Source organism: Pundamilia nyererei, unplaced genomic scaffold (assembly GCF_000239375.1).
Source record: "Pundamilia nyererei isolate P.nyererei 1_Seehausen unplaced genomic scaffold, PunNye1.0 scaffold00013, whole genome shotgun sequence".
Classification (NCBI taxonomy): Eukaryota; Metazoa; Chordata; class Actinopteri; order Cichliformes; family Cichlidae; genus Pundamilia; species Pundamilia nyererei.
Genome location: NW_005187414.1, coordinates 590,783 through 602,687, shown reverse-complemented (window position 1 = coordinate 602,687; position 11,905 = coordinate 590,783). Strand labels below are relative to the sequence as shown.

The 11,905-nt window shown below is 44.0% G+C and overlaps 2 protein-coding genes across 2 annotated transcripts in view; both read right to left on the bottom strand.

Annotated features, from left to right (window-relative positions):
- Positions 1 to 1,649: 1,649 nt before the first annotated feature.
- il17a/f3 (interleukin 17a/f3) lies at positions 1,650 to 5,044 on the bottom strand. The gene is made up of 4 exons (XM_005724798.1): positions 4,917 to 5,044; positions 4,386 to 4,591; positions 4,153 to 4,296; positions 1,650 to 2,340 (listed from the first exon to the last, which is right to left on the bottom strand). Exons 1-4 carry the CDS (start codon positions 4,923 to 4,925, stop codon positions 2,217 to 2,219), a joined length of 483 nt encoding a protein of 160 aa, XP_005724855.1. The 5' UTR covers positions 4,926 to 5,044; the 3' UTR covers positions 1,650 to 2,216.
- A 3,686-nt stretch (positions 5,045 to 8,730) lies between these two features.
- Positions 8,731 to 11,905, bottom strand: part of mcm3 (minichromosome maintenance complex component 3) — an 8,032-nt gene continuing 4,857 nt past the window's right edge. The window contains exons 9-17 of the mRNA XM_005724797.1: positions 11,294 to 11,502; positions 11,031 to 11,205; positions 10,824 to 10,950; positions 10,591 to 10,741; positions 10,219 to 10,359; positions 10,028 to 10,134; positions 9,858 to 9,931; positions 9,372 to 9,465; positions 8,731 to 9,262 (exon numbers count right to left, since the gene is read on the bottom strand). Coding sequence (XP_005724854.1) covers positions 9,064 to 9,262; positions 9,372 to 9,465; positions 9,858 to 9,931; positions 10,028 to 10,134; positions 10,219 to 10,359; positions 10,591 to 10,741; positions 10,824 to 10,950; positions 11,031 to 11,205; positions 11,294 to 11,502 — 1,277 coding nt within the window. The 3' untranslated portion in view covers positions 8,731 to 9,063. The remainder of the gene's footprint in view (positions 9,263 to 9,371; positions 9,466 to 9,857; positions 9,932 to 10,027; positions 10,135 to 10,218; positions 10,360 to 10,590; positions 10,742 to 10,823; positions 10,951 to 11,030; positions 11,206 to 11,293; positions 11,503 to 11,905) is intronic.

The window sequence follows — 11,905 nt, the reverse complement described above, 5'->3', positions numbered from 1 at the left end:
TCACTCAGCCATAACCAACTCCACTGAAAACCAGGATTCGTTAAATACACAGGACCAGCTTTAAATATGAAAACACAAAGTGATCTCGGTCCACATGCTCATACTTCTCACTGTTTCTTTCACTCCGTCTGGGGTTTGTCTGTGAATCTCACTAATGCTTTATGAATATGAAACAAATAACTGGGGGGGACTTTAGCTGTAGTGTAGTCGTAGATCAGTGACATGCATTTGAGTCTCTTAGAGTTAGAGCACTGATTGCACTCTTATTTCATTAAGCACAAGTCAAAGCACACACGGTATTCATACCAGGAGAGCAGTGAACATATAGAGTAAAAACATTCACATTACGAGGAGGTGAAACAGTGACTGACTGCAGTTTACAGTTTGGACGTATTTCTGGCTTCGGTGGGTCGATTTGTGATCTGACCGACTTGCTTTGGTGTCTCTGATTGTTTATGGTTTTCACAGCAATTCCAACCTAAAACATTAAAATGGGGATCAAATGTGCTTAAGTGGTTTGGTCATGCTGATTTGATTGAAGTGTCTCAAATGTTTGCGCTGTAACGGGGGAGTCGTACATGGGCTTTGTACTTGCTGTAACTGTGTGTTGCTGTATATCTTCAAGGCTGGGTTGATTGTACCTATTTGGCATGATCAATAAAAGCAGCTTGGCTGAACTCGAACTTTCTCATAACTTTCAGATTTGATGGTGATATTTTTGACACTGATTTCCGTGACAGACAAACACTGGTAGCTGGGATATCACAGCACAATCACAATGATTGCCACTCTGTGTATTCAACTTGCAAAGCGACGTTGGTTCACCAGGGTGGTGATAAAATGGCCATAAGACATTCAGTCTGCTATCAGTTTGCAACTGCATGCAATCTGTAGAAAAACTAGGATGAAATGTGCCGAGACTTTGTCCCGGAATAAAAATGAGATGAGAAAATTCTGGAGAGACGAGATTCAATCGAATCGAATCAAGTCATGTAGAAAGGTGGGAGGAGTTTGGAAGTGATCCAATCAGAAGTAAGCTCCTCGTGTAGCAAAGTTTACCACGCACACCATTCAGTCCCTAGGAAACGGAGGTGGAAGTACAACTAGCTCTCATGCTCTATGTTTCTCCTGAAAAAGCATAAAAAATGTCGATGCCGAGGAGAAAGCAAAGAGTGGACACATCTCGCAACTGAGGTCAAAGAAAATAAGACACTTTGTAAAACGTGTAGAGCAACTCTCGGTAAAAACACAAACTTTTATGTATTTATATTTTAGTCGACTGAATCAACTTCAGATTTAGTATTCGATAATCTTCAGCTGGCAAAAAATAGACTGACCCTAAATGAGTTTAGGTGCTTAAATTATGACTAAAACTACATCATAGTTTGGGGCAGGCAGAGATAAGCTGCTACCTACAAGGGAAAAAGCAGTCAAAGGTGTCTCCCAGGGGCTGGGGGTATCGCATAAGCACTTACTTGCAGAAAGGATGAGCTGGGATGAAGGTGGGTTGCACGGCAGCTTGCAGATGGACATCGAGTGCCACTAAAGGCAATTAATATTTAGCTTAAAATGAAAGTTAAATGTATGTGAGTCTATAATATTTTACAAAAAGAGGAGTGACCAACAAAAAATAATGCTGTCATTAAAAATACTGTGAAATGCATTTATTAACATAAAGATAATTTGACCTGAGTTTATTATTTGTGTCACAGCTGATTCAGATGTTAAAGATACACATTTTTAATTATGAATTATAATGTTTACAATGAAATGAAAATAGTTTGTATAAAATGTAAAAAGCAAAATACCGAATTAGGAATACAATAGGAACAAATATAAAAAAGACACATATCCACAAAATTAATATTATTTATCATGTACAAATAATGTCAACAACAATTCAAGGCTCACATTCTTTCGTCTACCATCTCTGATTAAAGTTACAATAAAGCCCTCGCGACCACAAGGGGGCAGACACACACTTTGCAGCTGTTTAAAGCTATCAGAGTCACAAAGCAAGCCCTACTGCTAACAGCTACGACGGGGAAACGCAAGCACTAAAACATCACACAGGTCAAAAATGACTCTTTCATGTTACACATTTTACTTTCATATCTGAACCTGTTATAACTTAAAGCAAACTTGCAGAATGCAGGTTAGTACAGGGTAAAAACAGCGTGCTGAAAGAAATGCGTTCATCACAAGTCGTCGCCTTCCTACCCCTGAGGTATGACAGTGGGCCTCACACAGGTACAGCCGGCTGTGATCACCTCTGTCCCCAGTGTGAAGATGTACTGCTTCCTCGCCTTCCTCCCTTTTTTCTTAGACGGTTTGAGGACCCTGTGGTGATGCAGGAAAGAGTTGTAAATATATAACTGAAAGGTTACAGCCCCTTCGAGAGCACTGTGTTTGAAGGGGCTTTATATAATGTGGGGGAGATAAATGAAATGAAGGCTCTCAGTTTAATTCAGTTACACGTATTTTGCAAAGGCTGCAAGCTATGCAACGACTTTCTAAACATCTTTGTTTTGTCTTGAATGTGGTTTATATGGGAAACAACAGTGAAAAACCAGAACGTACATCTGTATGTATACTGTGGTTCTGCTTCTATAGAAATGCCTTTGACCTGCTAACTAACACATTACTGTACACAACCTGCACTGCGGTTTTTCAGGATGTTTGTGTTTTTATCACAGATTGCCACATGGATGGATCTGATTGGTTCTGCAGCATGACAACAGTGCCAAACAGCCCGGGTGATATGGAGCTATATTTGATGACAAAAGCACAAAATGGGACGGCCCTGATCACAACGTTACAGATTAGGCTGAAGAATCCACGTCGCCCACTCGTGGACCCTCTAAAACTGTGTTTATCAAACAGTGATACCTGGTGACTGCAGACTCATTTGATGGATCTTTTGGAAAATTGAGGAATATAGTTGATCTAAATACAAAACTTTAAAAAAACTAACAAAAAACCCTCAACATTATTCAGCTACCAGACGCCCACATTCATTCGCTGATGTTTGGGAAGAGGTCCGAGTGACAAACGTGTGAGAAAACAATCTTTAAAGACGTGTTGATGCTTATCCAGGCAAGGAAATCCCAAAATGTGGATTCTGTTCTGAGGAAGTTGGATGAGCGACGAAACGTCCGACTGAAAACGCGACGTCCAGATCAACACGAGCAGCTCTTTGGGATTTCTTTGAAGACTAGATTCAAAATGATTTATATTTCAGTTCATATCCACACAAAGTGTATTAAAATACTAAAAAATAGTTTTAAAAATAGTTTAATTAAAAAGTAAACTTAGTAAAAGTAAAGGAAAAATACCAAAGGGCTAATGACAGGGTATTAATTTATTATTAGTAGTAGTAGTATAAATTATTAAATATTGTAAATACTGTAATGTAAAGTATTTTTTAAAAGTAACGTTTAGTACTAAATAGTAAAAAAATATTTTTAATGCCACTCATGACAAAGTTTTGGAGAGAAAAAACCCTCAAAGCTAAATGTTGCGCATCACATTGTGACAAACAAACTAACCACAGAATTTATTGAACAACAAACGAATAACATTTGAAACAAAACGAGTCCTTTCTTTGAAAACTAAAGTCCGAGTGATCACCGCACACTAATTGAAAAACATTGGATGCACTTTGTAACGTATCTACAGTTTTTGAATTTAGCTGATGATTTTAAAAAGTTTAAAATATTAAGAAAGAAATTGTGAGGAAGAAAATGTGGTCAGTCGGCATCGGCATGGAAACACCCAGCGGCTCCTGTTTTCTAGGTTAAGTGGAAAGACCTGCTGCTTCTTCCTGTTTGAGACCTGCGCAGTCATATCAGGACGTGAAGTACGGAGAGAAATGTCCAACAAGCGCCAGCGCCGTGTTTGTCTGTGACTGCGCTCCGTTGGTAGAACAGCTTTCACCGATGATGATGGTGAAAACTGCATCCCTGCACTGAGCTCCTACATTTCTGTGGCTGTTGTCTCTTTATGTACTTTGTGCTCAACGAGCTTCAATCTGGATTCTTTCTATTATCAGGGCTGTCTGCAAATGAACTGAAACTGAACACAAGAGCAATTCTAGCTGTTCTGATGAAAACAAAACCAGGTGCAAAGCGAGTATTTTCCACAGCAGCTCACCTGTGGAGGACCAGAACTTCGTACTTGATGGGTTTAGCCTCCAGGCCTCTATCCTCCCCTCCCCCCTGTGGACTCAGACAGCCAGTGGTGAGGCACTGGGCGTTTGAGATATGCTTGGGCAAACGAGAGTCCACGGACGAGTCACTGCGGACGGATGGGTCAGAGAAAAAACACTGTAACCTAAAGATTAACATGGCCCAGTGAAACATAGATGAATAACAGCAGGGTCTTACATGTACGTCCACGGTGACAGAGACATGTTGGCGATGCTTGAGGGAGATTTTGCGGTGAAGTGCGGCAGCACTGAAGGATCTATAACCAACCTCACACTGTTGCCCTTCAGTCCAGCTCTGGGCCCCAGCTTTGCTGAGACCGACTGGCTTTTCCTGGCGCCGTGCAGCAGGGGAGCCAAACTCAGGACCAGCAAAGCTCTCAACACCTAAGCAAGACAAGAGGGCGCAGGCCACAGCGTGTCAAAGTGCTTCATCAGCTAGAACACATGTGAGCAAAGAAAATAGAACTTTACGACTGCTGCCAGTTCCTAGTTGGCTGGATAATCAGTGAATGAATCCAAAAGGCATTTTGTTTTTAATCACTGCCGTGCGTTACAGATTAGGGAAAATGTCGGCATCCTGATTTTGGGACAGCGTCATGAAATAAGTGTTCAGAAATCAAATGTGCTACTTTTTTACATTACATTGTCTAAAAGTGGCTCTAATTTAATAATCACCGATAAAAGTTAAGGATAAAGCAGCTCGACTCACCAGCAGCATGACTGTGTTGCCTCAAAGCCCAGCGTAACTGTGAAGCCCTCCTGTGGTATCCTGTAACGTCTGCAGTCGAGCAGCGGTTATACGCCGGCACACTGAGTTGGTGTGCTGGCAACATGTGAGATGCATTTCCGCTCTGACTGTCACCGATTCTGAAGAAACGCGGCTGATATTCGAAAAGAGTTTTGTTTCCGTGCCGACTAACTGTGCGTGTTATGTGTGATTGTATCATGTAGCATATTTACTATGAAATCTTCAAAACTCTTAAGGTCTTTGGGGTTTTTTTTTTTCATTTGACCCCATTTTGACCTGCTACAAAAAGTATAATTGCCCTGCACAAACGTTCAATGTTGACACTTTCAGAAGGTGTCAGACGAAGGTGTGGAAGCTGTCCTGCACCCCTCCGTCTTTTTGAAGTTGTTGGGAAAATTATAATCTGCTTCACAGTTTCATCGGGGGAAATGTTCAGCAACAAACAAAATAAGCAGGGATTGATGTGAAAGTCAAATTCAAGGTGTAAAATGTGATACGGGTGTTCGAATGCAGTTGCAAGGAATTTCGTTTATCAAAAAGCAAAGTGAAATAGTGACAATTACTCTGTGTGTGTGTGTGTGTGTGTGTGTGTGTGTGTGTGTGTGTGTGCACATCCGCAGAGCTCTGATTATCTCGACTCACATCAAGTTGTAACTTTTAGCACTTTAAGAAACAAACAGGAACAAACAAATTAAGCTGAACTGCATCAACGTTTTCTGTTTTTTCTGAAACATAGAAAATGGTACGCTAGTAACTACACCTACGCACAAACTCACTCTAAACAATGTAGGTCAAGGAAATGCTGACACAGCTTCTGGTAATGAATCAACATACTTCTTAAATGCAAGCCATGTGATAACATCTTCTCTCCTTGTGTAACATATATAGTGAAGTTAGGAGAAATGGTTTCTGAAGAACACCGAAGAAGCTTTCTTTCCAAGCTCTTTAGCTTTCATGTAAAGTGCTTTTAGAAGCCCCAGTTTGGCCCAGATAGCTCAGGTAAAAGCACAAAGCCATCTAAAATCAGGCAAACCAACAGTACTATAGAAACTCAACAATCAAACATGGGTTTTAAAAAACGTCATTTTTAAATAAAGAAGTTTCTTTCTGACTGAGAATGGCCGAGCTAAGATCCCGTTGGACTTCCAGATACAGACGGACAAACAGCTCTAGTGATAGATGTAGCAACACCAACTGATAGCAACATCGGGAAGAATGAACACGAGAAGCTGGAGAAGGGCCGAGGGTGAAGGCAGCAGTGGTCTGCGTGGTAACTGGAGGCCTCGGTGCAGTGGCCCCAAAGTAGGCGAGCGGCTCCCGCAGATCCCAAAACCAAGATCTCCAGGAGAGCGCAGGCCCAGGAACGCCATATCTATAAAGTCCATTTATTGGCTGTCGTACCAATTTAAGAATTGTTGAGAGTTTTTGATACTACTTGATATTCATTAATTAAAGAGGAATAGTTAGCTTACCGTAGGCTAGCATAAAGCTATGGCAAGCTATGGCAGTTCAAATCTGCCAAAACTGACATTCTGATTGTTTCATTTGTACATTAAGTATAAACAGTCCATGTTGAGGTAGGCTGTGTGTTTTAATGTGCTGTAAACTTCTTTAGCTGGATTAACTTGAGGACTTTCCCATTTCCAGTCTTTAAAACAAGCCAAGCTAAGCTAAACAAAGCTAACTAGCTTATATTTACAGCGGACACACCAGACGGACACTTGCTTTCTCAACTGACACACTATGAAAAAAATAACTTAATTATTATCCCATTGTGTCAAACTTTTCAATTAAAGCCAAGCTGAGTTCTCTAATGTTTCAAACCTTTAAAAATTAACCAAAGCCTGAGTGTCCCAAACACAGTGTTTTAGAGAGATATCAACTGAAGTGAAGTTATGGCCAGGCTGTTCACTTTATGGTGCAGTCGGCGAGTGTAGCCGTTTTTCCATATAAACAAACAATTTTAAAATGTTCTATTTTAATAATGTAACCACAGAGCGGGGAGTTAAAGGGAAGCACGCGCTCCCATTTACATGGGAGTTGGTGTAAATCAGGTTGAAACAAACGAGTGCCACAGTGTTAACAGCCTCACACTCACCATAAAAGACCTGATTCAAGTCTCAGTGGATTTAGGATGAACAGATTATTTCCTTTTTGTATTGTTATGTTCTTTGAACAAGCATCACTTCCTTACTCAGACACAGCAGCCAAATGTATTTCTCAGTTATGGCGGGTTATGTAACAGTCAAACAGCATAATTATTCCCAAGTTCAAGATTATTTATTGATACGGCTTCTTTCACAAGTATGGCTCTGAAAGCTAGTGTAAAAAAAGTGAGTTAAAGGGAATTACAGAGCAGCGCTGAGCCGCTGATGGACTCGTGCAATGGAAACTGAAAACACGTCAATGAGGTCAACTAATGAATCCCACGCTTTTTATGTGAAATGAGGCGCTGGGTTTACCATAACCACAAAGCTGATACACGTAAAGTTTATATATAAATGATTTGATATCAGATTTATAAGAATGACACTGCAAAGTCATTTACAGTACTGTAAAACAAAGTCTTCAGCCCTAATGTTTATATTTTCTATTTCTGAAGGTCTTTCAAAAAACTCTTTTCTCATTGGCTGATTTTATGTTTAATCCAGTCCTTGTAGAAATGAGAAGTATCCTAAAGTCACGTCCTTAACAGGAGAGACACCAGCAAAACATCCTTCAGCTGCTCAGAAATGCTCTCAGTGGGGTGGAGGCTCGCACGAAGCCGTTCTTGAGGAAGGAAGAAGCTGAGCTTCGCCAAATTACACAAAAACTGGGCGACAGGTCGTATGGAGGTTTGATCCAAAGCGCGATGTACGAGGAGATGAGGTCAGAGGTAAAACGGCGAGCGTCTGCAGCTGTGTGTAAAACACGGTCACACATCGGTGTCGTGCAGACAACGTCCCAAACACGATATTTCACACAGGAGTAAGAAATGTGCTCATACAAAATGCTGCACACGTTTCCTTTTTCTCAAACTACAAAGAAGAAACATTAACACCATATTCGTGTTAATAAAGATTTCTCTGCTTCGATCTTTGGGGTTTTTGCAAACAGCACCCAAATCTGCTCGTTGCAGCCTGTGGTCTGCACACCAAACATGCTCCGATTAGCTTTACAGTTTCATTTCACCTGTACTTTTATTTTCTGTGTGGAAATACTCAGAGTAGACCAGGACAATATAAGATGCCAAACCCGGTACTGAATAATCGCCCCGTTTAAAATAATATTTGTTACGATCGAACTGTGGCTGCAGCTGCGAGGAACGACGGCGACTGACACGTCACGGGCTGAATCGGGCGTAGGAGTTCAGACCTCAAGGCCCCGCGTCCTGGATGGTGGCAGAGAAACGAAACGCTGTTGCTGAGGCGGGTCGAGTTCACACTCTTATCTTCAGCACGATCGCAGCCGCAGTTCAGTTTATTCTCAGAGCAGTGATTGTGAGGCGCTGCCACATCTGACCTTTGGCAAACCTGAGGAACTGACACCAGCACATAACCAGAATGAAAAAGTGAGAAGGGTGAGGTTGAACGCCGACTTCCTAAACAGTTCTGAGGTCTGTGTCGACCGTGGGAGCTGCCACCCACACACACCGAGGTGTGGACTGATCGGGGATTTTAAAATGCTTCTTGTAAACACTTGTGTACCTGCAGGAGAGATTACCAGCACCACACACGCAGCCACTTCCCCCACGTGTGTGCACAGGTACGGCGCTTCCAGTCTTAAATCAAGAGCCTTTTTTCACACCAATGACATTTTATTATTTTTTTATATTTCACAACAGTTATTTAACAACACGTGTCAACTATATACAAGCCCAGAAGAGACAAACGCAGGTAAAAACCTTAGAGCGCCGGGAGCAGTGACCAAAGACGCTCTAAGGCAACGTTTCCACCACTGAACTGAAACAAGTGCAGGAAGTAATACGACTTTATCTTCATCCCAGTTTGCAGAGCCGAGCTGCTGAAACCAAAGCAAACGCGATGAGGCGACAGATGACGTGTCCGATGAACGCCGGGGGCGCTATGATCCACGGCTTCTTAGAAGTCCAAGTAATTTTATTTCTGTCTCAAATGAGGAAGATGATGTCATCAGCCACCATGACTTGGTTGTCATCCTGCATGCGGGCCAAAGCGCCACGCACCTCGGCCTCTGCAAACGTATTCTGACGCTCCTTGTTGATGTCGTCCATCAGCGCGCTCATCTTCACCGACTGAGCGTGAGCAGACTGGAACACGGCGAACAGCGACGACTTGAACTCCTTCAGCCTGGGGGAGGAAAGACAGGAAAGAAGCCGTGACATTTCAAAATAAAGGCGCACGCACGCACACACGCGCACGCACACACACACACACGCACACACACACACACACACACCTCTCTGCAGACAGCTCAGCATCTCCAGCCTGCAGCGAGGCATCCATGGGCTCGTCCTCTCTGGGCTTGGCTGGTTTCGGGGTGCCGGCCTGAACTGAAGAACAAACACCAAAGTGAGACCTGATGCAGAACCTAACATGAAGCCTGCTTAAACCTGAACCATGCAGAACTACACGCTCAAAGACTTTTCCCTACAGTGATGCAAACTCATAATGATATTGTTTTATTACACGGCAGCGATACTGACTTTGCCTTTTTCAAATGTAATGTAAATATAAATGAGCCAAATTTGCTATTTTATAAGAGTCAAATTTAAAAAAAAAAGTATATTAAACCTGCTTTTCTAGCTCAGTGCAGTGAACAGGAACATACTAGTACTGACAGTAATGTTGGCAACTTTATTATGGATGATGTGAAAGTTCATTTGGTCTGTAGCACCAAAGAGGCGACCGACTACACTGTGGCGTGACAACACATGATGCTCACTCTCAGGGACTTCCTGGTCTTCACTGAAGTCGTACGGACTGTAGGGCTCACTGCCCTGAGAGCCACGTCGCCCCCTGCAGGACACAAAGAATCAGTGCTGAAGCAAAGGCACCATTAAAAAAAAAAAGAAGCTGTTTATCACATGGGGGGCTGGGTTCATGTGTCACTACCTCTTCCTCACAGCTCGCTGTGAACGCTGCGTGGGCATCTCCTCCTCCTCCTCCTCCGAATCAGAGTCGTGCTCCTGTCGTGAACGTTTCTTCTCCTTCTCCAAAACCTGTAGAGAGAAAAAACAATATGAATAAGTTTGAACGGCAGAGGTCCTCGACCTCTCAGCTCAGGACGCAGAAACAACGCTGACCTTTTTAAAGTAGGCAAACTGGACGAGCTCCACTGCGACCTCCGAGTCCTGCAGCTCCACGGCTTTGCTCATGCGGGCCTTGGCGTGTGCCGTGGACAGACGGATCAGAGTCTCCAGAGTCCGGGCCGTCACCGGAGAGGTCTGTGGAGAGGAATGAGGATTAGCACTCGGGTCCTGACACATCAGGGCACATCTGCATCTCAGTGGGTTTAACCAGAACACAAACAGCAGCTTCTCAAGCAACCCGGAACATTTCAGATGTGCAAACGAGCTGCCTCCACTTTCTCAAACTTCAGGACTCCCGTGAACATTTCAGTCTGGGAAACCATCAGGTTTTACTACGTCACATGAGATTTGTCGGCTCACGCTCACCCTGGCCAGATCGGCGCCCAGCTGTTCCTGACTCCTCAGCCTCGAGTACTCCTCTGCGATGTGATTGGCCGCCTCCTCTGTGAGCACAGGAGTCACAGCCTTGGCGATGTGGATGTACTTCCTCATGAACTCCTTACTCACAATTTTATCCCTGAAACAAAGCAAACGTTTCTATTCTGTTGCAGTCGCACGTTATCAACACAGGAGACAAAGGCACGCTTGTGCTCTCAGACCTCTTCCTCTTGCTTCCGTGCAGCAGGTTGTTGTGCTTCTCGTAGATCTGCAGCTCCTCGTGCTCCTCGACCGCAGCGTCTGGATCGTCTGTCGCCAGGACGTCTACGGTCCCGCCCAAAGCCATGGCTGAAACACACAACGCGTTTGTTGTTTTAATAATCGGACAAAAACGGTCTCATCTCGCCGTCCTATTACGAGTGACGTACCGGCTCCCTCCTGTTCGCGGGGGTCACGGTAGCGGTGCATCCTGAGCACGTGGTCCGAGATCTCGCGATCCTGCTCGGGGTCCATCTGATCCAGCATGATGAAGAGGAGGTCAAAACGCGACAGCAGCGAATCCTGGAGGCCGATGTTGTCCATGGGGGTTTTATACTGATCGTACTGCAGAAAGGGACAAGCAGAGTTTTCTTTAAAGGTCTCGTCCAAAATCAACTAGCAGGCAGAGACAGATGTGGGTGTGGTCACGCACTCGGCCGTAGACGGGGTTGGCAGCAGCCAGTACGGAGCAGCGGGCATTGAGACGGGCGTGGATACCGGCCTTGGCGATTGTGACGCGGCCCTGCTCCATCACCTCGTGGATGGCTGTGCGGTCCATGTCGGACATCTTGTCGAACTCGTCGATGCACACCACGCCGCGGTCAGCCAGCACCATGGCCCCAGCCTCTAGACGACGCTCGCCTGGCGGAGGACAAATGTTGGTATTGAGCAGGAAGAAATGCACTTACAGCAGGTGTGTAACACTTGAACAGACCGCTCACGTGGCGTACGTGTTTTAACAGCTTTATTCTAACCTTCAAATACATCAGTGACAACTGAGTCCACTCAAATCAGACCCACAGGTCAGCGGGAGGCTTTAATACCAGTTATTTTTATATGAATTGATCCCTGTTTCTGTCTCATGTTAGCTCATGCTAGCAGAGACCAACAGTTAGCTAACAGCACATTGCTCGTGCCGCATCCATCGTCGCTACAACAGGCGACACGAAGCAAAGATGTCAAACGCTTTCTGACTACAGTGAGACCTGACACGGTGGAGGCTCGCTGCAGCGTAGCCATGCTGGCTGCAGCGTAGCCATGCTGG